Source organism: Neomonachus schauinslandi, chromosome 4, assembly GCF_002201575.2.
Source record: "Neomonachus schauinslandi chromosome 4, ASM220157v2, whole genome shotgun sequence".
NCBI classification, from domain to species: Eukaryota; Metazoa; Chordata; class Mammalia; order Carnivora; family Phocidae; genus Neomonachus; species Neomonachus schauinslandi.
This window is the reverse complement of record NC_058406.1, coordinates 18,923,879-18,950,551: the sequence shown is the minus strand read 5'-3', so window position 1 is coordinate 18,950,551 and position 26,673 is coordinate 18,923,879. Positions and strand designations below refer to the sequence as shown.

Sequence of the window (26,673 nt, the reverse complement as noted above, 5' to 3'; positions counted from 1 at the left end):
CCCCCGCAGGCCCCACCATGAGGAACTCTAGCCAACTGTCTTGGCATCTCAGGGGTTTTCCCCATAGTTCTTCAGTACTTCTTTGCATTTATCTTCCCATTTTCTATCATATTTGTACTTTCTAGGGAAGATAGGGGTAAAGGGAAGGTGATTGATTGTCCTGGGCTGTTCAGGGGCAAAAGGTGCTTCTCCATTGAGGAGGGGCACATGTCCCCACCGATGCCTCTGTCCAGGCTGCCCCTGGGATTACGGCGTTGGGGCAGCCAGAGATTCTATAGCCCCTGTCTCTGTTAGGATCTTGTCGCCTGCCTGTTAGCTGGAATGGCCCCTTTAAGACAAAGGACTCTGGATACCCCCTGATCATCTTCTCGCATGGCATGGGGGCCTTCAGGTAAGAGCTTCCTCCCGCAGACCTTGTCCTAGTCCTTAACTAGTGACAACTGCAGAGAGGGCAGAGAAACAGACATTTCCATCCCCAGCTGTCTTCTCCACCACCTGCTTCATTCCGGAGCTCTAGGTCCACCTCTCCGTGAGGGCTTCCCCAAGCCCCTTTCACTTGGTGGGGTCTTTCCGCGCGGGCTTCACATCCTTCGCTTCTCATGTTCCTGCATTGATAAATAAACCTGATTGATTTTATGTTTGTGTTATATTTAAAAATAAGTAAACATTTATAAATAAAATAAACACTTCTGGCTCTCTCTCCATATAACAGCACAGAAGTATCAGAAGGAGCTTGAGCTTTATAGCCAGAGTCATTCCTTCAGTGTCGTGGATGGACAGCTCTTCTGTGGCATGCATGTAGTGGTGAGGTGGGGCTCACTCCCAGCATGCCCACAGCTCAGCCTCACCTGGGAGGCTCAGCCACACCGCCTGTGCTCCGTGTGAGCTCGGGACAGCTGTAGAACTCTCTGAGCCTAGATTTCGTCGTCTGTCAGATGGGGATGCTGCTCCCTCCACGTGGGTTGTGAGGATTCGGTTAGACTGGCACCTAGTAAGTGTGCACACACACAGTGCTCTCTATGTTTCTCTGCATAAGGAACACGAGATGGTGAACTGGAAGACTTCGGGAAGCTCTGCCTGATGTTGTAAGAATTCAGAATTCTTCCTGGGGATCCCGATTTCTCCACCTTGCTGTGTTATACAGCTTAATAACTAGTCCATATGTTCCTGTTTAAATTTGTGAATATTCTGACTATATGTTCATTACCAACATGTAAGTCTAGTTTATGTCCTAGAATGTCACACCTCCCAAAGTGTCTGTTTTTGCCTCCCCACTCCCCAAACCATTGTCCACACTGGAGCCAGGGAGATCTGTTTTTTGTTCTGTTTTTTAAAGATTTATCCATTTATTTGAGAGAGAGAGTGAGCGTGAGCAGGGGGAGAGGGAGAGGAAGAGAGAATCTCTAGCAGACTCCCTGCTGAGTGTGGAGCCTTATGTGGGGCTCGATCCCAGGACCCCGAAATCATGACCTGAGGCCAACCAACTGAGCCACCCAGGGACCCCCAGGGAGATCTGTTTTAAAAGCAAATATGACCTTGTCATTGCAGCACCTAGAACAGTGCCTGGCGGATAGCAGGTGCTCAATAAATATTTATTGAATAAATGAATGAATGTTGCTTCCCTACCTGGTCTTTTTAATAGCCCTTTGAACTTATTTCAGCTCCTTTCATGGTCTTACCTGGATGCAGGTCCCAAAGTCTCCAGCCTTGTTTCTTACTACTTGCCCCATTCCAGCTCTCTAGACAAACTGACCTTCACTTCCATAAAGGCGCTACGTTATTTTCGGCTTCAGAGTTTTTATCTGTGCTGTGCTTTGTGGCTATTCCCTTTGCCTGGAATATTTGCTGTTCTCCTCCTCTCTTCCTCCCATGCCCCCACCCCTTCATCTTTGCCTGGCTAATTCCAAATCACCCTCAAGGTCTTAGTTTGGATGTAACTTTCTTAGAGATACCCATCCTGACCCCTGTATCATATGACGTTTTCCAGTAATGTGCTTTCGTAAGATACCTGTACTTTCCAGTACTTAACATAATTGAAATGAATGAATTACATGTGTGATTATTCTTTAAGGTCTGTCTTTCCTGCTAGACTGTAAGCTCCATGAAGGCAGAGACCATATCTGTCTTCTATCTCTTCCAGTGCCTAGGACAATACCTGGAAAGTAGTAGTTTCCTAGTGAATATTTTTTAAGCAAATACAAGGGCTATGTTTTGCTAGGTTTTCATTCATTTAGCAAATATCTGTTGAGCACCTGTTCTGTACCAGCGCCATGGCATGAGAAAATGATTCCTGTGGCGAGAAATCAAGGAATTGCATCCAGTAGGGGAGCCCGAACATGGACTCACATAACTGTAGCCTGTGGCAGGAGGGTAAATGCAGAGATGAGGCCAGTAAGGCAAGTAGATGGTGTTCCATGTTGCTTTCTTTTTTTTTTTTTTTTTTTAAAGATTTTATTTATTTATTTATTTGAGACAGAGAGAATGAGAGAGAGAGAGCACATGAGAGGGGGGAGGGTCAGAGGGAGAAGCAGACTCCCTGCCGAGCAGGGAGCCCGATGCGGGACTCGATCCAGGGACTCCAGGATCATGACCTGAGCTGAAGGCAGTCGCTTAACCAACTGAGCCACCCAGGCGCCCCATGTTGCTTTCTTATTCAGTAAATTTAGTACCTGCCATATTCTGGGGCCGTGCTGGGGTTGTGTACTCAGTAGTGAATAAGATAGAGTCCCTGCCTTCAGAAGGACTGTAGTCTAGCAGGAAAAAGAAGTAAGAAACATTCTCTCCTAAGCTCACAGGTATTTTATACAGAGAGCAGGTGAGCACATGACTTTGGAGACTGGTCTTTTTGGTCTAAGAATCTGTGTTGAGACTTTGCACCTCAGTTGACCTGGGTAAGCCAGTTATAAATACTCTTCATTCACCAGGTAAGCCAGTTATAAATACTCTTCATTCACCAGAATGAAATTCCAAGCCAGAGGGCAAGGAGGGAAAGGGACGTGGTTTCCTCTTGTTGCATGTGTGGTTAATTCAGGATCTGAAATCCTTCCAGACCTCTGGATTCCCACCCCAGGGAGGAGTATGTGCATTTAAATGTTCCCTGCTTGCAATGTGTTATTGTTCCTTTGGTTTCCACACAGTCCTGTGAGGTAGGTCATGGGGGTGCATATTTTACAGATGACCAAACAGGCTCTGAGAGGCAGACTTGCCCAAGGTTACACAGTCTGAACTAGGAAGGGATCTGAGATCTCTCTGGTTCTTATGCCCAGTTCACTGCCTCCCTCAGAGAAATGAGAGAAGGTGAAAGGAAATTTAATGTCTGTCCTTCCTGACTTCCTGAATCAGTTAGGATCCAGGCAAGTTGTATTAACAGAAAAACCCCAAACCATAGTGACCTAAGCAGTATGAAATTTATTTCTTGCTCAGATAAAAGAACGCTAGTGGTAGACAGAGACTTCTTTTATCATCTTGCTCTGCCCCTTGTGCCTTCCATTTCTAAGGCTATCTAATGACCTCAGGGGGCTGCTTTAGGTCCTGCCATTACATCCACATTCCAGGCAATGGGAAGGGAGAACTCTCCTGAAAGCTTTTTATTTTTTTTCTCCCCTGAAAGTTCTATACAACACAATTGCTTACGTCCCAATGACTAGAGCTGTTCTGTCCTTCCAGCCACATGTGGCTATTGAACATTACAAATGTGGCTGGTCTAAGCTGAGATGTGCTGAAGTATAAGATACACGCTGGATTTCAAAGATTTCATATGGGAAAAAAAGAACTTAATAAAATATTTCATTAATTTGACACTCTTTTTTAATTTTTTTATTTAATTTCTTTAAAAGATTTTATTTATTTATTTGAGAGAGAGCACAAAGGGGGCAGGGAGGGAGAAGCAGGCTCCAGCAGGGAGCCCGGCATGGGTGGGGCTCGATCCCAGGACCCTGGGACCACGACCCGAGCCAAAGGCAGACACCCAACTGACTGAGCCACCCAGGCACCCAACATTCTTTTTTTAATGTAATCTCTGTACCCAGTGTTGGTCTCAAACTCATGACCCCAAGATCAAGAGTCAGATGCTCTACGGACTGAGCCAGCCAGGCGCCCCCTAACTCAGACATTTTGATTATATGTTAAAATGATAATGTTTTGGCTCTATTGAGTTAAATAAAATATATTATTAAAATTAATTCCACCTTTTTTTTTTTACTTTAAAAGATGTATCTACTAGAGAATTTTAATTACTTATGAGGGCAGCATTATATTTCTATTGCTGGGCTGGAACTTAACCACATAGATAACCCTGGCTGCAGGGGAGGCTGGGAAATGTCATAACTGATGCCTGTATCTTCAGCTGAAAATCAGATTCTGCTACTAAGGAGGAGAGAAAAATAAGTGTTTAGGCAGTTAACAGTGTCTGCCATATTCCTTTTTTTTCTGGGAAGTGGGAGGACAGACAAATTCACATGCTAAATCACAGGTGCATATTTGCATATTACAGAAATAGCCAGAGTGCCTGTCTCCAAGGATCTGGCCAACTAATTTGGGAGATATACAATAATATATAGATAATAAAAATGCAATTGTTAATGTACCAAACTGTATTGGGGGTAGGTGGAGGAGATGGATGAGTCAAGGTTCTTGTGGGGTTGAAAACACCATGGATCGATTTACACATGCTTCTTGGAGCCTTGGTGAGACGAATGGTCTGCTGACCAGAGAAAGCACCTTGAGGAGGAAGGGCTGCTACAGATGAAACTTCCTCCATTCAATCTTTTGAGATGGTCACTAGCAGAGCATGGTTGGAATGGGAGCTGCAGGGGGGCAATTCTTTTGACTACTTCTCTCTGTTCCTTCCTGCATCTCTAGGACACTGTATTCAGCCTTCTGCATGGAGCTGGCCTCCCATGGTTTTGTGGTTGCTGTCCTGGAACACAGGTGAGAGGGTGACGGCCATAACAAACTCTTGGATGGGTTGCTGCCAGTGGGCTAGGATATAGGCTAGTCCTTTATTGATAAATTATTTTTAATCTTCACAACGACCATGCAAGGCAGGTATTCTACTCATTTTCAAGGTGAGGAAACCAAAGTTCAAAGGTTCACTTGCTAGAAGTGACACAGCCGAGTTGGGGTAAACCCAAGTCAGTCTTCAAAATCCGTGTTTTTTATACTCTCTTATGAGTGCCCCTGGATCTTTCTCCCTGCTAGCCAAAAGAATATCCAGTGTTTTGGTGGGAATGGAGGATTTAGTAAAGGGGAGAAATAAGCTCAAGGGTATCCTCTAGTTTCTCCGGCGGCATGTGTATTTCAGGGACGGGTCCGCCGCGACCACCTGTTTCTGCAAGCAGGCCCCAGGGGAGAACCAGCTGACTCATGAGCCACTGGAGGAGGAATGGCTCCCTCACCATCAGATTGAAGAAGGGGAGAAGGAATTCCATGTCCGGAATTGCCAGGTAGGCTTGTGCCAGTTGGGGAGGGAGAGGTAATAAGCCCGTCCTCCTGATACTACAGTCACTAAGAAGACTTTGAACTAGGCTTCTGTCCTGAAATCTCACTCATAGTGGGTCTGAGCTTGTCACAGCAGAGAAATGGGGTATTAGTCAACACTCTTAACAATTGCAGGTGACAGAAACTCAATTTAATCTTGGTAGGCAAAACGGAGAATTGCCTGGCATATACAGGCTGAGTTTAAGAGGGGCAGGGCCATGGAAGCCAGACTCAAATACCATCAAGACATTTTTTCTCTGTCGGTCTCTGCTGGTTGGTCTTATCTGCAAACTGGCTTACCTTACAAGGTTAGATGGATTGAGTTTGCACATGTTTGGCCTCACCACCTGAGAGAATAGGGCTGTTTGGGTGGTCGTCCCCCAGTTGTCACACCTGCCTCAAGCTATGAAAAATCCTGGAAGGAGGCTCCTGGGCCCGGGAGAAGTATCCAAATGGGAAATTTTCATCAGAAATAGGTCAATAGATTTGCGGGGGTCACAGTCCTCAAAAGTCAGGGGTAATGGGTGAAGTGGGGGCAGGTAAATGCTAGGCAGACAAAACCAATAGATGTATGCTATGAATAGGCAAGTAGAGTCCAGTACTGGGTTGATTAAAAAAAACACTCTTCTTTCTTTTGTGTTCAAGGCTTTCATATATGTTGTCTTATTGGGTCCTCCTGCCCGCCCCCCCCCAACAATGGGGAGGTGGGTAGAGTCTGAATAGCAGTGCTGACCCCAGTGGACTGTTAAGTGGCGCTTATGTGAGCTGCTAGGAGGTTGCTGAGCCTTTCTCAGGATATGGAGCCCCCAGTGCTTGCTGAGATCCAGGTGGCCACACTCTCCCTACGTCCTCCCTTGGCTCTGTTGGAGAGTGAGGTTCTTGCTGGACAGTTGTGCTGTCTTCCAGCCCCCACCGTGACTGTCTCTGTTGCAGGTACATCAGAGGGTAAGCGAGTGTACACGGGTGTTGAGGATCCTGCAAGAGGTCACTGCTGGGCAGATCGTCCTTAACATCTTGCCTGATGGGTTGGATCTGATGACCTTGAAGGTACGGCAATAATTGGTATGACCTGGAGCTCATGTATTCATCAGGACTTTTGGGGTTACAAATAACAGAAACCTAACTCATTCACTTAAACCAAAAGAGAATTTATTGACTCAAGTAAGTGAGGAAGTCCAAAGGCAGACTGGCTTTAGGCTAGCATAGCGAGATCCAGGGTCTCAGACATTGTCATCAAAGCTCTGGCACTCTCTCTTCCTTCTCCTGGCTCGGTTCCACTCTGTGTGTGTGGGCTTCATTCTCACCGTTCTCTCTCCATTAGGCAGGAAAGATGGTTGCTGGCAGCCCAAGCCTATATTTCAACACAGCTCCAAATTTAAAAGGAAAAGAGATTCTCTTGGCTTCCACTATTCTGGGACGGCTGTGGCCCTGCTTGGGTTACATGTCCCTTCTGGACCAGGCACTGTACCAGAGGGACAGGGTATTCTGATTGGCCTGCCTACATTATACACCCACTTCTGGGTCAGGGGATCCTAAGCACCAGGATTGGCATCCCTACGGGGCCACATGGATAAGGGAAAAATGGTTAATTCCCCAAAGGAAGGTCTGTTGAGCAACAAACACCTGTGTCTACAGCAGGCTAATTCCTTCCTTTGAGGGAATCCCAAAAATCTTCCTGGGAGGATAGAAACTGTCCCAGCTATGGAATTTGGTACCTATGCAGATAACATTCCCAACCCCCCCGATCTTTCCCACCTAATTGCAAAAGTAGCTCAGACTCTATTTAGAGAACCAAGAAATCACACAAAAGCATGAAGAAAAAGTGTTTTTACATGTTGACGTTCATCTTTCCAGTTACTCTAAAATGCGTAACACATGTGTATACATTTTTAAAACCAATAATGTTATCATTTAATACAGGCTGTTTTGTGGCCTTTTTTTTTTTCACTTAGCGTTAAGTCTGAATGTCTTCTTATGCCAGTTAATATTTTTCTATGGCATGATTTTTTTTTTAAAGATTTTATTTATTTGAGAGAGAGAGAATGAGAGAGGAAGAGAGAACACATGAAGGGGGGAGGGTCAGAGGGAGAAGCAGACTCCTTGCTGAGCAGGGAGACTATGGCATGATTTTTAATAGCCATGTGTATTCCATTGCATGAATGAGAATGGTGTGTGTGTTTATATGTATATAAATACATATATATAAATATGTATAAAATAACAATTACTGCTGTATGAGTACTTACTATGATAAGAGCCCCTCACACAAATTTATGCAGCAAGCATTATTAGCTTTTTTTTTTTTTTTTAATATTTTTATTTATTTATTTGAGACAGAGAGAATGAGAGAGAGAGAGCACATGAGAGGGGGGAGGGTCAGAGGGAGAAGCAGGCTCCCTGCAGAGCAGGGAGCCCGATGTGGGACTCGATCCCGGGACTCCAGGATCATGACCTGAGCCGAAGGCAGTCGCTTAACCAACTGAGCCACCCAGGCGCCCGCATTATTAGCTCTTTACACAGAAAGAAACCAAGGATCAAAGAGGCTACACATAGCCAAGTAAGTGGTAGAGTCAGACTTCATACTGGGGCTTTTTGATCCCAAAGCCTGTGCTGTGTGCCCCAAAACCTTGTTAGGAAATGCCTTGTAAAGGCTCTGGTCAAGTCAAGGCCATCCAGGGCACAGTGTCCACCTGGACGGTCAGCTGGAAAGGCAGACATCTGAAGCACTTTTCCAACGATGTGATGTGTGCCGCCAGCCCCCAGCAGACAGGCAGGGTCCCAGGCACTGAAGTGCAGGGCTGCGTGCCTTTGAGCCTAAGACAGGCATTGGGCAGGCTAGAGTTGAGTTGGATTATTATGATTTGGAGAAATACAGAATAAAAACAGCTAAGAATGGGTGCCTGGGTGGCTCAGTTGTTTAAGCGACTGCCTTCGGCTCAGGTCATGATCCTGGAGTCCCGGGATCGAGTCCCGCATCAGGCTCCCTGCTCGGCGGGGAGTCTGCTTCTCCCTCTGACCCTCCCCCACCTCATGCTCTCTCTCTCATTCTCTCTCTCTCAAATAAATAAATAAAATCTTAAAAAAAAAACCCAAAACAGCTAAGAACATTTTCATCTAGCAGATAAGCTCTGAAAATTGATTACTCACTCTTGTTGGCAAAGCTGTGGGGAAGCTGCTGTGTTGCCCATGAGAGTACAGATTGCCCCACGCAGGGCAGTTTGGCAATAGCTATCAGCAGTAAAATGTGCATATTCTTTGACCCAGCAATGTCCAGTTCTGGGAATTTATTCTATAATCTGCACATGCAACATGATACATGTACAAGGTATTCATTCCACCATTGTTTGTAATAGCAAAAGATTGGTAGTATCCTAAGTGTTCTCTAGTAAGGGAAGTGGTTTAATAGATTACAGGACAATGGATGTATTAGTTTTGGTAATGCTAATTGCTGTAACTCTTAAGTCCCAGATCTCAGTAGCTTAACACAATAGAAATTTACTTCTCTCCCATGCAAAGTTGCAAGTGGGTGCTCCTCTTGCAAAGGGTGACTCAGGGATCCAGGCTCCTTTCAGCTTATAGCTCAACCCTCTTCCATTTGTGAACCCCAACTCCACTGTGTGCATTAAACCAAGAGTGGGGAAGGGCATGGAGGTTTGAACGAAACACTCTATGGGCCAGGCCTGGAAGTAGAGAGATAGCTTTCACGCTCCTTCTGTTGGCTAGCACTTAGGCCCAAGGCCACATCCAACTGCTGGGAAACAGTCTAGCTGTATGTCCAGGAAGAAGAGAGACAGATTTGGTGATCAGCCAGCCGCCTACATCATGGGAAAACCAGATGTAGCTTTAAAAAGATAAGGAAGGTCTTTATGTAACTAATACTATTATGCACAAAGGTAAGTTTTGTGTAAAAAGTGGGGATATACAGATTCACATTTACCTACGTGCGCATAAGTAAGCTCTCCAAAGACACTGAAGAAACTGGCCCCTTTTGGGGGTAGGTGTTGGGCAGCTGCGTGGAAAGGGAATATGGTACGTGGGTGACTTCACTATGTGCTCCTGATTTTCGGCATATATAAATATATTAACCTATCAAAAAAAAGCTGAAGCGGCCATCAACCAAGTTGTTGGTCTGAAGGTACTAAGCAAAGGGAGAGGATTTAGGTACAGAGCCTCAGGGTGGAAACTGGGGGGAGCAGAGGAGAGCAGGGGTTCAGGGCAGAGGCTGGGCCGCAAAGACTAGAGAGATTTCCCAAGCCCTTTGGAAGGCGACTGCAGTGGCTTTTTATATAACCATGCCCTGCAGGCTTCTGGGGACAACTCGAAATAGATTCTTGCAGAGCATGGAAGAGCAAGCAGACTCACTCTGCTGGATCAAAGTCAGGACAGATATCCAGGGGCAGTTGAAGCTGGGTTTGTTTCTGCACGAGCAGGCCTTGTTTCTGCACGAGCAGGCCTTGCTTCAGAGGGAAGTGGAGGCAGCAGGAGCTTTCCATTTTGTCCTCAACTTGGCGCCTTGTCACCCTTTGGACCAGCTGTAAGGCAGCAATCTAGGGGTTGGAGACAGTTCTTGTTCCTAACATGCCCTTACACGGATGCATCTATGTGGAATCACATCACTTATGCCCAATCATTTACTCATGTATATTTGGATGTCTCCCCTGGTCCAGGTATTACAGGTGGTATGATTATAAAAACAAAGATGAAAAACATAGTTTTCAGAATTCCTGACTACAGAATGTTGTTCGGCCTGGGAATTGCCTGACTGGCCGCTCTCTGGTGAGCAAGAGGTTCTTACCGTGCAGGCGGGAGCTCACCCCCTGTATGGTGCTTCTGCCTCATTGTCTCACTCTTTGCCTCTTGCCTCTGAAGAATTCCTGAAAAAGCAGCCCCACATTTCTGATTTGGTTCAGTTCTCTGCTTTCAGGGCAGCATCAACATGAGCCGCGTAGCTGTGATGGGACATTCATTTGGCGGGGCCACGGCGGTCTTGGCTTTGGCCAAGGAGACCCAGTTTCGGTGAGTGTCCCATCGATGTTCTGTGAGCTCCGTGCACCATTCATTCATTCAGCAAGTATTTGTCACGCAAGTGTTACGTGCTAGGCACAATGGTTTGGGGGGCTGGGGACTCAGTGGTGAACAAGAAAACGAGGTCTGTGATTTCATGGAATTATGTTATTGTGGGAGGAGACAGACGAGTAAACAAGCTAACAGCCAAATCCCCAGCACTCAGGTGTAGTGAAGAAAATAAACCAAGCTGGTATGCCAGAGTAATTGGAGGTGTCCTTCAGAAAGTGACATGAGCCAAGACTTAAAAAGAAGCCAACCATATGAAGGTCTAGGGGAAAGATCATTCTAGGCAGAGGGAACAGCTAATGCAAAGGCCCTGAGGCAGAAAGAAGCTTGCTGTGTCAGTGTCAGTGTGGGAAGGGCACAGTGAGTGGGGCAAGTGGGTCAAGATAATGATCAGAGAGATAAACGGGCTAGATCACACGGCGTTTGGCCAGAGTAAGAGTTTGATTTTATTCCAAGTATGATGGGAAATTATTAAGGGTTTTAAGCAGAGAAAAATCTTTTTTTTTTTTTAGTTTTTATTTATTCATTTAACTAATTACTACACCCAATGTGGGGCTCAAACTCACAACTCCAAGATCAAGAGTTGCATACTCTTCTGACTGAGCCAGCTAGACTCGGAGAAAAATCTTATTTACACATTAAAAGATCCCTCAAAGGGGGCGCCTGGGTGGCTTAGTCATTAAGCATCTGCCTCTGGCTCGTCTCCCAGGGTCCTGGGATCGAGCCCCGCATCAGGCTCCCTGCTTAGCGGGAAGCCTGCTTCTCCCTCTCCCACTCCCCCTGCTTGTGTTCCCTCTCTCGCTGTGTCTCTCTCTGTCAAATAAATAAATAAAATCTTAAAAAAAAAAAAAAGGATCCCTCAAGGGGGCACTTGGGTGACTCAGTGGATTAAGTGTCCGACTTGATCTCAGCGCAAGTCTTGATCTCAGGGTCGTGAGTTCAAGCCCTGTGTTGGGCTCCACGCTAGGCATGGAGCCTACTTAAAAAAACAAATTAAAAATAAAAAAATAAAAGATCCCTCTGGCTACTGTATGAAGAGTGGATCGTAGCAGGACAAGACTGAAAACCAGGAGGCTGGTTAGAGGAAGGCTATTTCAGAGTCAAGGTCAGAGGTGAGGGATTGCCATTAGGATGGAGGTGGCTGGATGGAGAGAAACGAATTTGAGTCAAGATATGTTTTAGAATTTGAGTGGGAGATGATTGTCCTTTATTGAGATGGAGAAGACTCGAGGAACTCTGAGTAGGGGAGAGGAGCCAGTCTTGGGGCCTTCATTTTGCCCCAGGTGACAGATTACTCCTTGACACTCTGGCCATGTCTTTGAGCTATGCCACCAAGGAGGCTTTTCCTGACCCCTGTGCCATGCACACTGTGGGCTCACATAGCTCCTTGTGCAGTCAGGGCACTAAGCTCCATTTTGTTACCTTGTCTGTTCTGTCTCCCCTTCTAGACTGGGAGCCCCTTAAGAGCAAAAACTATGTCATTTATCTCTGTATCCACAGCACAGGGCTAAGCACATAGTAGGTACTCAATGAATGTTGAATGAATGAAGTGCCTTCTGAGTAACCCAGGTCAGCTGCCTGAGGGTAGACCGAGGAAAAGGTCTGATCCTTGCTGCCAGAGAGTTTAAAATCTAGAAGGATCTGAGGTGCCTGGCTGGCTCATTCAGTAGAGCATCCACCTCTTGATCTCAGGGTCATGAATTCTAGCCCCACGTTGGGCATGGAGCCTACTTTAAAATAAATAAATATAAACAAACAAACAAATAAATAAAATCTAGAAGGATTTTTGGTGACAGGTGAAGGTGATCTCTATCCAAGATCCTAACTGAAGGGTCTGGGCCCTGGTATCCCCTTCCTGGCTTTCTGAGCTTTTGTCCCACTGAAGGGAAGAACCCTGCCCCTCCCCCACCAGCCTAACTATTCTTGCCTGGGTTTCCACATAGCAGTTCCAAATGTCTGGTCCTGTCACAGGTGTGCTGTGGCTCTGGATGCTTGGATGTTTCCTCTGGAACATGACTTTTACCCCAAAGCCCGAGGCCCTGTGTTCTTTATCAATGCTGAGAAATTCCAGACAATGGAGAGTGTCAACTTGATGAAGAAGATATGTGCTCAGCACGAACAGTCCAGGATCATAACTGTCCTGTGAGTAAGCCCCAGGGTCATGATCATGATCCCCAGTGTCCTCTCCATTTGCTACTTAGTTGTGGCTCTCTTAATTTCTTCTAAATTATCCGTAAGTTCTACCCATTAATACAATACTTAAATACTTCCTGAAGTGCAAAGTCTTAATTCCTTTAGGATTTCCTACCTGTCCTCCTCCACTTAGCTCCACTTACAGCAATTCCTTTACTAGTTTATATGACTTGCTGACAGGATTTGCCTGTTGCTTTCTGGAAAAAAGGTATTGCAGGATTGTGAGTTGGAGAGGGAGAATATGGGTCTGGATGGACTCCAGAGATGTCTAGCCTCATTTGGGAATTTTAGTGAGTCTTTGGAAGAGTGTAAATACAATAGATCCTTGACATTCACAAGATAGACTTTTGGAGACCTTGAATACCTCAGTTCATATATCTTCCATAAACCATATATATTCTGCCCAAGAGAAACCATATTCTCTTCACTTCAGTTGCTAGCACTATCAGACAGTTTTCTCTCAGGAACCACTTATCACAGAAAGAAAATTTTGAGTGACCTTCAGATCCGTACCGTAGATCGAAAGTGGCACAGAGTTCAGGTGCAGGGCTGAGGGCCCACTGACACATCTTCAACTTGCTTCTGCCCTGCCCTCGGAGCCTAGCAGAGCCTGACTGCACATGCCTCGAGGATCCCAGGTCGTATTTCCGCAAAACAAGTAACTACATGTCACAGGCTTCTGGAATCACTTGGGTAGTTGAAATGCTGAATCCAAAGCGCCGGAATGCTGCGAGTCCCCTTGGTAAACAGTACTTCTTCCCTTGCTCCTCTTGAGTAGGCTATCTTCCTTAGGGCCAGCCGTCCCCTTTCCTTTTGGTCTTATGGCAGCAGGGGACTGCTTGACAGTTTCCCCATGCCAGTCAGTTTGAGGATAATGGTGACCTCTGGGAAGGGAGGTGAGAATAGTTAGGAAGGGGAACCCAAAGGCAATTTAACTACCGGCAGTGTATTACTTCTTAAACCGACTGCTGGATACTCAAGTATCCATTATATTATTCTTTACACTTTTTCATGTGCCTTAAACAACACATTTTTTTAAAAAGTCAGGTATTCCGCATGATGTCAACCAAAGTTGAGCGTTTCGATTTCCTTCCCTCATTGAATTGACTAGTAAATATTTAGCTGTGAGTCATAGCCCAAAATGAACCTAGTGAGAATTTCACTTTTGAATTAAATGTATTTGATAGCTAGGAACTTAAATTCTAGTCCGGAAACCCTCTTTTATAGGCGTTTGCCCTTACTTTTCTGATTACTTCAATAAAGGCAGGTGATTCCTTTTCCTGTTCACTTTGTGGCATGGTTCTGATGAAGAAGGAGCTGATACATTTTGTGACTGTTCAGAAGTCACCAGGGAAAAGCCACGGTGCAATAGTTTATAATCACAGCAGAATGGCAGGGATGGCAGGCCTCGCCTCCTTGCCCTGCGCCCGCCCACTCCACCTAACTCACCCTTCCCCGGCACTGTCAGACGTTGTGGCCTCGGGGTTAGGGCAGCTTTGAAGCCAGGCACACCTGTGTTCAAGTCCTAACTCTGTCCCTTCCTGGTTGTGTGACCTTGGGCAGATCATTTTCTCTGATTCCGTTGAAAGGAAAATGCTTCCCTTCCGAGATTGTGATGAAAACTCAGAGATAATGCACGTAAAGCCCCTTGCACATGGTAGGTGCTTAGCAAATATTTGTGTGCCCTCGCCTCCAGACCCGTACCAGTTATTTGTTTCTCTTTTCCTCTAGTGGTTCTGTTCATCGGAGTCAAACTGACTTTGCTTTTGTGGCTGGTAACTGGATTGGTAAAATCTTCTCCACTCAAACCCGTGGGAGCTTGGACCCCTATGAAGGTCAGGAGATTATGGTGAGGGCCATGTTGGCCTTCCTGCAGAAGCACCTAGGTAAGGAGAGAACTGGGCTTTGTGGGCAGCCGTGGGGTCTCTTAGATTTCCCTACACAGTGGCCTATCCTGACATGTCCCAGGTCAGGAATATTTATGGCAAAAGGAAAACCTGAGTGAAGGAGAGAGTTGCACAGAGTTATAGAAAGAACACTTAGCTGTTAAGTTTGGAGACCCTGACTCTGTTTCTTACTACCCAGATGACCTTGGCCTAGTCATTTAACTTCTGAGCCTTGTTTTCCTCACTGTAAATGGCACTTTCACCTCTCTTTCCTCCGTGACCTGTGTCCTAACTTAATTTCACTCACCTCATCTGTACTGCAGAGGAGGTTATGATGATAAATGGGCTAAGTTTGTAGAAGTGCTTTAAACAAAACGAAGCATGGAAGGCTTACGACCAGTGTCCTACATCACAGACCAGCTAAATGGCAAGACCTGTAGAGGTCTTTGGCCCAGCCTCCCACCCAGAGGAGATCTTCTCTTCCTTCTTCCCACCACACGGTCAAGCAGCACCGAGAGCGCGCAGCTACGAGGGTCAGCCCTCTCCACCTCTCCGTTTTATGACGGATATTCTAGTTAGGCTCATTTTGGTTACAAGGACTAGAGATTCCATCATCTACCTTGAGAAAAAAAAGGAGAGTTTGTTTATGAAAGTGCACCCAGCCACGTGGGAAGTGAAAAGTTACGGGAACCAAGGTAATTTACAGACTGACCTCTCTCTCTGGTCTCTCTCATGGGCTCAGTCTCTCTGTCTCTTCCTCTCATGACAGCTGTTTCTGTTGCCTCTGGTCTGTATTTTTCTCCCTTTCTACTCTAGTTTTTCTCTTGCTGATAGCATCTACTTGTTCATAGTTACTGGTTCCTCATAGCTTCGGTTGGCTCGAACCACTCATGGCTTGGTCTCCCTGCCTTGTGGCATCCTTTCCTCTGTGGCTCCCAGTGCTCACTGCCATATTTTCTTGGATTTCTTCAATCAGATTCGAGAGAGACAACTTGATTCTCCCAGCTCATCTTTTCTTAGCAGCACATTGTAGGCCACTGCCCCACCCAGGCTCAGAGCTATCCTGACCAGATGTCCCTTTCTGAACCAGCGAGAATGGAGGCGGCTACCACTGTGTGCACCAGACTGATCCCTCAGTAGTGTTGTGCACAGTACAGTGCCCTTCAGAAGGGAGCCAGGCCAGCCCGAGTTTCCAAGGCCACCTCACTCTAGCCTAAGAGCAAGATCTGATCCTTTCTGACTCCTCTCCACTTGCCCTGGTCATCCTCACAAGGGCTGCCCAGAGAAGCCTCAGACCCCTTGCACATGGCAGCTCTTTAGGTACTTGAAGTCCCCAGTGGTGTCTTCTCTGCATTTTTTGTTCGGTAAGCTAGATGCCCATGGTACCTGCATCTGTTCCCCGTGCGGCTCCCCATGTTGCAATTTATTATCCCCTTTGGACGCACTTGTTTGTCGGGGTGTCTTTTAATGTGTGGTGCCCTGACATGAACGTGACATGCTGGATGTGGTACATACAACAGGATGGTCACCTCTGTGCTCTGGACGCTAGACGTCTAGTTGCATGGCCTGAGTGCATTAACAGTTCCAACAATTGCCAAACAAATTTGGTGTGGAGTTCAGTTTGCTTTTTTTTTTTTTTTAAAGATTTTATTTATTTATTTATTTGACAGACAGAGAGAGAGAGCACAGATAGGCAGAGCGGCAGGCAGAGGGAGAGGGAGAAGCAGGCTCCCCGCTGAGCAGGGAGCCCAATGCAGGGCTTGATCCCAGGACCCTGGGATCATGACCTGAGCCGAAGGCAGATGCTTAACTGATTGAGCCACCCAGGCACCCCTCAGTTTGCTTTTATTTATTTATTTATTTAATTTTTTTTTTTAAGATTTTATTTTTATTTGACAGAGAGACACAGCGAGAGAGGGAACACAAGCAGGGGGAGTGAGAGAGGGAGAAGCAGGCTTCCCGATGAGCAGGGAGCCTGATGCGGGGCTCGATCCCAGGACCCTAGGATCATGACCTGAGCCAGAGGCAGACGCTTAACGACTGAGCCACCCAGGCACCCCTCAGTTTGCTTTTATTTATTTATTTAATTTTTTTTTTTAAGATTTTATTTTTATTTGACAGAGAGAGACACAGCGAGAGAGGGAACACAAGCAGGGGGAGTGGGAGAGGGAGAAGCAGGCTTCCCGATGAGCAGGGAGCCTGATGTGGGGCTTGATCCCAGGACCCTAGGATCATGACCTGAGCCAGAGGCAGACGCTTAATGACTGAGCCACCCAGGCACCCTCCTTAGTTTGCTTTTAAAACATATTTGTTCTGTTATGAATGTATTGACTTTTTTAACCTAAATTTGCATATCTACATGCCTGTTCATTTCATCTTGCTCCTGTGAGCCATTATGCCAGCCTGGGTATAGAGACTGCAGGGTTAATAGAGACTTTAGGGCATCACCCTATCACCTCGTAGGAGAGGAATGGATCCATGACTCTAGACTTCAGTGGGGACTGACTACATGGTCCTCGGCCCACTTTCCCTGGTAACTGTTAGCATCATGTCATTAGGTAAAGAGCCAAAGATGACAGGGGAGCCCCCCATGGCATTATTGGGCTGCAGTTAGGAGCAATGTCTGTTGAGCTAAAATGCTCATTACTGGACACCAGCAGAAGAGGAGATGCGAAGGAGAGTCTTAGACTATAGGGAGGTTATCGAGAACTTGCTTTATGCCAGGCCTTCCACTAAGTACTTTAGATTCACCATCATATGTAATCCTGAAGACGACCCTCTCCAGTAGGTACTTTTATTATTAATTCCATTTTATAGATGAAGACATGAAGCTTAGGAAATTTAAGTAATTTGTCCGAGGTTATCTGGTTACTAAGTGGCAAGGCCAGAATGCAGCCTAAATTGTCTGATTCCAAAGCCCCCATACTTAGCTGATACACTGTCCTGCCAGCGACTCTTAATGACCAAGGTATGGACTCAGTCTTGAGGAGACACAGAAAGCAGGCGCCTAGCTGGCAGAAGGGACGGGACAGTCAGGAGAGGAGGCTCCCTGGACAAAGTGATGCTTGTCTTTAACAGATGAGTCTGGTTCACCAGGGAAGGGGCAGGGGTCTTCTAAACAGAAGGCACCAAGGCTTGTGTGGTCAGTTTGGGGAAACTGTGTTTAGTGCATCTGGCGCTCAGGATAGTGAACTGGTAGAACATAACGGCAGAGAAGTGGGCAGAGGCCAGATGTAGAAGACGCATAGTTGCTGAAATGAGTGTGGATTTTAGTCCACTGGCAAGGGAATGTCATGATTAGACGTTTGTGCATGGTCTGGCTGCATCATGGAGGACAGGCGATGGGCCTGTCTGAGAGGCTGAGGGCCCCGCTCGAAGGCTGTGGTGTAACCAGGCAAGAAGAGATGAGACAGAGTCTGAAAAGGCATAGACTCTCCACTTGGGGCAATTAGCTTTGCAAAGGGAGAAAAGCATTTTGGTGGCCACATGTCACACGGGAAACCAAAATGGGTTGCAGTGAGCTGTACCTCTCCCCGCTCCTAAAAATACCTGTGGGAGCACATCTGCCACTGACCCCGGGATATTCTTTCTCTTGGTGCTTCTGTCCTGTGAGCTATAGGCAGCTTTCTGTCTCCCTCTTCCGCTCTCCCTTCTCCTTTCTCTGCAGACCTCTGATACCCTCCCGTCCCCTGTCTCTCCGCTGATTAACTTTGCCTCCCACTTCACTGAGAAAATGGAAGTAGTCAGTACTTCCTCGAAATCCCAGCGCCTTATTTACCCACCTTTGTGCAGACACTCAGCTCCGCATCTGGTTACCAGCTCCCAGTCAGTCGTCTGTCTAAGGCCAAGCCCTCCACCCGCACACAGCTTCCCTTCTCTTCCGTGGGCTCAAAGTGATTGTGCCAGCAGGTTTTTCCTCTTATTTTCGATCATCAGTTTGCCCCTCTCGACTTGGTTCATTTCACCCTGAAATTTCTCTGTTTTTTTTTTTTTTTTAATATTTTGTTTATTTGAGAGAGAGAGAGTGAGCCAGAGCGAGAGAGGCAGCACAATCAGGGGCTGGGGCAGAGGGAGAGAGAAGCAGGCCCCCCACTGAAGCCCGATGCGGGGCTCGATCCCAGGACCCCGGGATCATGACCTGAGCTGAAGGCAGATGTTTAACTGACTGAGGCGCCCAGGCACCCCTCACCCTGAAATTTCTCTTAAAAAGTACCTCTCTTGACCCCACTTTCCCCTCCAGGTTACCACCCCATTTCCCTGTTCCTCCCAACAGCAAAACTCCCCAAAAGAATGTCCGTCTTTACTCTCTCTGGTTCTTCTCTTAGCATTCTCTCTTAAACCCACTCCAGTCAGGCGTTTGCATCCCAGTTCCCTGGGAGAATTGCTTTTGTCAGTGTGACCGGTGACCCTCACAGCCCTCAATCCGGTGGTGAGTTCTCATTCCTCGTCTGCTGGGGTGCTCAGCAGCTTCTGACAGAGTTGGTGACGCCCTCCTCCATGAAACCCTGTGTTCGCTTTCAGGACACCCCCGCTATGGGTTTTCTCCTGTCTGGATGTCTGCTCCTCCTCGGTCTGCTTTACTGCTTCCGGGGCTCAGGGCTTGGACCTCTTCTCTCTCCGCATTCCCTGATGTCATCCATCCACTCTCATGGCTGACAACGCCCCATGTCTCCAGTTCGATCTCTCCCGTGAACATCACATTTGTATAACCTGCCACTCAATGTTTCTCTGTCCAGTAGATATCTCCAACAAAACCCGATTTCGATTTACTCAAGCTGACATCTTCTTGTCTCTGCTCGCCTTTCCAATCCCTTAGAAATCCTCTGGGCGGGCGCCTGGGTGGCTCAGTCGTTAAGCATCTGCCTTCGGCTCAGGTCATGATCCCAGGGTCCTGGGATCGAGTCCCACATCGGGCTCCCTGCTTGGCAGGAAGCCTGCTTCTCCCTCTCCCACTCCCCCTGCTTGTGTTCCTGCTCTCACTATCTCTCTCTCTGTCAAATAAATGAATAAAATCTTTAAAAAAAAAAAAAAGAAAGAAAGAAATCCTCTTGGCTCTACCTTCCGGCTACATATGGAATCTCGTCCCTTGTCCTCACCCCCACGACTGCCACCCTGTCCAAGTCATCTCTCCCTGCCCTTGCTTCCCCAAACGGTCTTTTCTTAATCGAGCAGCCAGAGTGATCCCGACAGAAACTAAGTCCGATCTCTCACGCCCCTGTTCCGAATCCTCCAGTGGCTCCCCATTTCTCTGAGAGTCAAAGCCAACATCCAGTGTCCCGCTGGTCCCATATGATGCGGCCCTCTGTTTTTTCCCATAGTACTTATCACCTTTTCCCATCCTATATAACTTATTGTGTTTATTGTTATCTCTGCCTATTAGATTATGAGCTCTATGAGGATAAGGGTTTCTATTTGTGTTGTGGATGTATTTTTAGCACCAAGAACATACTGGCTCATCATGGGTGTGCTCAATAGTTTTTGAATTAATGAATATGTTAACACTTACTTGATGAGGACCTCTTCCATGCCAGGTTCTTGGCGGGGCACTGGGGATCCAAAGATGGAGTGGTCCCTGCTTTCTGTCCCAGCTTTTGTTTGTTTTGAACAAAAGTACCATTTGCCTATTCAGCTGTGCCCTGCTCCTCAGCCTGAGGACTTGGACCCTTTTTGACTGTTCTTGCTGTGTTAAACCCATCTGCCTATGACCCCAGGGCCCTCTCTTGAATCCTATCCAGTGTTAGGCTGCCTCATGATGTTGCCATCCTGTTCTCTCCCGCCCTTCACTGAGGTGGCCCTGAATGTGCTTCCACCGGCTGACGTGCAAAAGATCTCTTCCTTGCTGCTCAGCAGCTTCCCTGAGCTTAGATGGAGGCTTTCCATATTCTCACTCTTTCTGACCCAGGTTTGAATTCTGTCTCTACCACTTCTCCACTGGAATGACCTTGGGTGAATTGGGTAGCTTTTCTGAGCCTCAGTTTCCTCAACTGTAAAATAGGGCTAATATAGGACTTAACACATAGGGATATTGTGAGAATTAAATGAAACAGTGTATGTTTGGCACAGCCTCTAGGATGAACTACTCTTCAGTAAATGCTGCCTTCTGTTGCTATTACCCTTGTTGAGTTGTTATGGGGTAAGCAAGTCATGTATGAAGCCCATTTATAAAAGCACTCAGTGAACAGTAGTTACCATTCTGCTGTCACCATCACAACCACCTAACCAGTCCTTTTAGTATCCCTGGTGCTCCTCTCCAGGATGACCCACTGAATCCACAGTAGCTATCCTTTGATCTTACCTTACAAAGATTTCCCTAACCTTCCTGTTTTTTCCCCACTCAGAACTGAAAGAGGACTATGACCAGTGGGACAGCCTCATTGAAGGCATCGGACCATCGCTCACCCCAGGGGCCCCACACCATCTGTCCAGCCTGTAGGCACAATCGGTCATTTGTGGAAGGTCACTGAGCTGAGTTCCCATTTGGGGCCTGCCCAGGGACACCCGTAGCCTCCTATCAAGAAGTGGTTGGCGTGATCCTTCTTCACAGATTGAGGATATAATCACGCTGCTGATTGGATAACTGGGTACTTTGATCTTGGACTTGTTGATCTTAATCTCACACTGGGACTTGGATCACTTACTCATTGGCAAACTGACTTTCTGGGAACCGAACCCTGATGGTGTGGGGAACAAGCAGTGGGGTAGAGTTCGGGGGCAGGGGGTTGCTTCAAGCTCCAAGCTGAACAGTATTAACCCAGCAGCCTACTCCCTCCCCTTGGGCCATTGTGGCTTCTGTCGTGGAAGAAATGAAGCCAAAGGATGGAGTAAAATTCCCACCTTCAGGACCTCTAGCCCAGCTTAGCACTATCTCTTCATACCTCTCAGCCTTCTCCCTCCCCAGGGCCACTTGGTAAGTTCTGAGCACTTTAGGTAACTTTCTAGGATATGGACCACCATCAGATTTTCTGTTTATTTTCTTATTGCATGAAACATGGTTAGGACTCAGACTTGTGAGCCCATGGAGGAGGGCAGAAGCATTATCCTCACAGCATAGGTGGAGAAGCTGAGGTCCAGAGTGGTATCACAGAAGCTCTGGATGTCATGGAGGTTTGCCAAAAATGTACCTTGACGAGAATCAACACAAATTGGTAGAGATAGAGAAGGTAGATTAACACCAGTAAATGGCCATTTGAACAGGCCCTTGCGACAGGAGGGAGGCAGTTTGGTTGGTTAGAATTCAGGTGGCCACCCCTGGAGATGTCTAGGAACACTTTGGTCTTGCCTCTTAACCTCAGATATCATGAGTCTCCAACTTGCTCAGAATCAAGGTGCTGTAATTATTTTCTGGCTCTGAGGCCCTAGCCTCAAATGTATATCAAGATATAGACTGAATTTCCATTCTGTTCCATTTATAATATGAATGATATTAATACTCATGTTTGCCTAATGATATGTTGGAATATTTTCTTTATTTAATCTGCATTAGAGCAAGATGGCGAGCCATCTGGAAGTAACTTTTCCTTCTGTCTTTCTTTGTTCGCTTACCACTTATGCCCATGTGGAAAAAAAAAACTTTAAAAGGAAAGGAAATCTTCTTGGAAATCTAACTCAAAGCTGTCTGGGAACATCAACCTGAAACTCTCCTCTCCACTCCTCTAGACTTCATACCTCAGCCCAGGTAGGGGACCCCAAGACAAGGCAGGAGCAAAAGGGAAATGCATCTCTACACAGTAGATCCAAGGTCAGTGCCACCAAAGCAGGCTGGGACCATGTCTCCCATCTCAACAGCTATTCTTTCTAAGACATGAAATATCAGATCCACTGAGACTGTGAACCTTGGGAGGATCTGAAGAATTCCGGTGAGACGGAGTGTAAGGAGAATATCATTCATTAAAGCACTGGGCTCTAGAATTCTGTATCCTGGTTTTGAGTCCCAGCTCTACCAGTACTAACGGCGTAAATTTGAGCAAATTGTGTTCTTTTTCCATTCTCAGTTCCTGAATTTCTAAAACGGGGATCTGCATCATGAATTGTTAAGAGGATTAAGCATAAGGATGTGTGACCCATGGATTATTTAAAAGTATGATTCCTACTTTCTCATTATGTGAGATTTTATCTTATAGCTTTTGTTTTCTGGCTTTATTGCTTTGCGGTCAAAGAAAATAACCCCTATGGTCTTCATCCTTCAAGATTTGTTGAAACTTGCTTTTTGGCCCAATGTAAGGTCAGTTTTGTAAATATTCCGTATATGATTTAAAAGACTGTATATTTTGAAGTTTTGGGCTTGCCATTTTACTCAGCAGCACATTATGGACTTCCTTCTATGAGTGTGCATACGGTATTTAATAGAGCCTTCAAACCCCCATATGGGGACCAGAGCCCCTCCGCACTTGCAGAACCAGTAGATGCCACTTCCTGTGCCTGGGGCTGGTTCTGCAGATGCTGGGGGCCAGTCCTGGCAGCATTAGCTCATGAGACCCAGCAAATATGTCCAATGTCTGTGCAGCTATGTTTTGTAAAGAAGGTACTCCGAAACTGGATCCATCTCCTCCTTTCAGTTCATGATCTGGTAATGACTCATTTATCTGGCAACACTGGAGTAGGTGAATCTTTATATAATTGAAAATTATCCTATAAGCCACAAAATATAATATAATATTGACTATTTTGAATGGCAATCTACCAAAAAGATAATGCACCCATTTTCTTAATGTGAGCTGACGTCTAACTTTTTTAGGATGTCTCTATTAAGATAAACTAGATTATGTGGTAGTTAACAGGCAGCCCCCAAAAGTAACAAGTGTGTTTCTTGCCCATGTCCTTGTTCTCTATTGGTTGGGGAAGCTCTGCCTGGCGTCATCTTTATCCTTACTTGGGGACCCAGGCCAGCAGAGCTGCCGCTGCTGAAACCGTTCATTGCCAGTTGCCAAGATGGAGCACTCACTAGCTCTTGAAGCTTCTTCCCAGAAGTGCCACCCACTCACTGTTTCCATTCACATTTCATTAGCCACAGCAAGTCATCTGGCCTTACCTAATACCCCACAGCACCCCCAGGAGAGCCGACATATCTGCGGGCAGGTCTGAGGTCTGAGCAGCGCTGCCCTCTGGTCTGGAAAGGCATGGAGAGCTATTTGCACCGACCCTCTGTGGCCCCAGTGGCTGTCCTCTGAGCTCTCTTGATTGCTTTTCAGAGCTTGTGCTGTCTCCCTTGCAGTCGGGCTGCCAGCCATCACCCTTCATTGCCTTAAATGTGCCACCCCTGGTGGCCCTCCCTGTTCACTTCAAGTTTGTGACTTCTGATCAGCCACCTTATTTACAACTGTCTAAAGTAAAACTAGGCTGGGCACCTGGGTGGCTCAGTCGTTAAGCGTCTGCCTTTGGCTCAGGTCATGATCCCAGGGTTCTGGGATCGAGTCCCACATCGGGCTCCCTGCTCCGCGGGAGGCCTGCTTCTCCCTCTCCTACTCCCCCTGCTTGTGTTCCTGCTCTCACTGTGTCTCTCTCTGTCAAATAAATAAATAAAATCTTTAAAGTAAAACTAGGTAGTCGGAGAGGGCTTTAGAGACTCTCCTGGAGTTAAAATGCACTGCCTTTAGCACTGGGACTTTATAATCCTTCCTTTGACTGCTCAGAAGGGATATCACAAGACCTTCGGTCCTTTTTCCTGGTTTTTTGTTTGCTTCCAGGGGATCGAAAGACACCAGCTAAATGGGCCTTTAGATAAGTAAGGTAATTATGCATATTATTTGGCATTTGCTGATAAATTACCTTCTAGTGAATCCTTTCCAAAAGCAAAGAAGAGGTCTTGGGTTTCTTTTGCATCTTGTTCCCCATCCCATTCTAGGACTACCCATGGAAGCCTCTTGGTGGTACATGTTAAACCTTCTGTGCATGGGATGGTGCAGGAGGAGGGAAGATTAATAAACACAGACTGGAATGAGATTCCTCATCCCTCCCCCTTCCCGGACTTGTCAGGCTGAGGCCAATCGGATTCTCACTGTGCCCCCAACACAGTCCCCAGATGCCTTTCTCGTGTATGTCCTGACATAGCTGCTTCCTTACCCATCCTCAGGAGGACTACGAGGCTCTTAAAATGTCAGTCGATGGACTCCAACTCCATGTCTGGGCCTTGTGGGGACCTACATCTGCTCCCCTTTTCTTCTGGGGCACCACTTACCCCTGGGCCTGCAGAGTGACAGAGGGACAGGAGAGGCCGCACTCTGTACTCAGGACCCATCCTCATTAGGAAGCTTACTTTGTGTCCTGTCACAACCACACGCAGATGCCAAGTGTCCCCGTCCGTTGCCACATGGCAAAGGAACGGAGATGATGATGCTCATAGCCTGTGTTTATTGGGCCCTTCCTGGGAGTCAAGGACTACGCTCAGGGCTTCACACACATCATCTCGCTTGCTTCTCACAGGAACCCCCTGAGCTCGGGTGCCGTTGGCTTCATTTTACGTATAAGGAAACAGAGCATTAGAGAAGTGACTCGATCAAGAGGTCACAGCAAGAATTTGGCAAAGCTGGCATTTTGGCATCAAAATCCAAGCTAATCACTGAGCCATACTGTTGGATACACATACTTGGTTTTGCACCTTCCTCTGTCTCTTTAAACTCTCAAGATATGAAGAATGTAATTTCATGAGAAATTGAATCAAAAATACCAAACTCCATGGGGTGCCTGGCTGGCTCAGTCAGGGGAGTAGGTGACTCTTGATCTCGGGGTTATAAGTTCAAGCCCCACATTGGGTATAGAGCTCACTTAAGAATAAAATCCTTGGGGCGCCTGGGTGACTCAGTTGGTTAAGCGACTACCTTCAGCTCAGGTCATGATCTGGAGTCCCAGGATCGAGTCCCACATCAGGCTCCCTGCTCAGCGGGGAGTCTGCTTCTCCCTCTGATCCTCTTCTCTCTCACGCTCTCTGTCTCTCATTCTTTCTCTCTCAAATAAATAAATAAAATCTTTAAAAAAAAAAGAATAAAATCCTTAAAAAAAAAAATCAAACTCCAAAAAAAAAGTCTAACTCCAGCAATTTCTATATGACTTGTATTTAGACTCAGTGACACCCTCAGCATTATTGAGAGATGGGTTGGGGAGGGAAGTGCCCCTCACCAAGGACTGTGGATGCTCTGTTGATTTGATACATGAGACAAGTAGCTCGGATTGAGAAGATGGTCTTCGAAATCAGACAGCTCCACCACTATTAGCCCTGTGACTTCATGCTGTTCATGAACTTTGGTTTCCTCATTTGCAAAATAAGAATTCTGATAGTATTTACCTCTTCAAGTTGTTGTAATAATTAGATGAAGTAATGCGTGTAAAGCACTTTGCACAATCTGTACTAAGGGCTTAACACTAGCCGTGACCTGCACTGTGTTCTTTGGTCCTCCTTACACGCCTATACGGTCAGATATCACTTTCCCTTCCCTGAGTGGACCCCAGTGGTCCTGGCCTAAGCTCTTACTGCAGCTTGTCTGGTTTCCCGGGTATTTCCCTCACAAGAAGCCTGCTCCCTGCCACCCAACTGCTCTCATTGTGCGAGGGTGGAGCTAGATGAAAAGACAGTTTTTCTTTCTCGTGGCTGTGATTTCCTCACATCAAAACTCAAAACCCACCCTGCAGTTCTAGCCTGGCAGGTTCTCCACCACCAGGAAGGGTCTACACTCTTAGGTTCCAGTTTGGGTTTTAATTTCACTCCTGATCATCCAAGCAGACATGTCTATGCACCGGATGTAACCTGGAGGTCCTAAAATGTTGAGTGGGAAACTCAGAGGTCTGTGTAGACATTGGTCAGAGGGAGGAGGACCTGGGGGGTGGGGAGTGTGTAGTAGAGGCTAGTAGTGATTGTCTGCTGCCTCTGAAGTGGGCATAAAGGGGTTCAAGTGCCCCATGACCACCTCAGGAGAACACCCCCCAGGCCTGACGAGGGCCTGCAAATGACCTCAGCTCTCCCCCTCACTGCCAGCTCTGATTTCCCACCAGCTCCTCTGTGTCCCCCCGCTGCTGGTTTCCAGGTCTTTTGAGGCCAGTCTCATCAGCAGCT

The 26,673-nt window shown here is 46.7% G+C and overlaps 1 protein-coding gene across 1 annotated transcript in view; it reads left to right on the top strand.

Moving 5' to 3' along the window:
- The window catches only part of PAFAH2 (platelet activating factor acetylhydrolase 2), a 30,174-nt gene extending 7,600 nt beyond the window's left edge, over positions 1-22,574 (top strand). The window contains exons 4-11 of the mRNA XM_021683571.2: positions 295-391; positions 4,861-4,929; positions 5,303-5,444; positions 6,412-6,525; positions 10,403-10,494; positions 12,523-12,693; positions 14,476-14,630; positions 20,969-22,574. Coding sequence (XP_021539246.1) covers positions 295-391; positions 4,861-4,929; positions 5,303-5,444; positions 6,412-6,525; positions 10,403-10,494; positions 12,523-12,693; positions 14,476-14,630; positions 20,969-21,063 — 935 coding nt within the window. The 3' untranslated portion in view covers positions 21,064-22,574. The remainder of the gene's footprint in view (positions 1-294; positions 392-4,860; positions 4,930-5,302; positions 5,445-6,411; positions 6,526-10,402; positions 10,495-12,522; positions 12,694-14,475; positions 14,631-20,968) is intronic.
- The last annotated feature ends 4,099 nt before the right edge of the window (positions 22,575-26,673 follow it).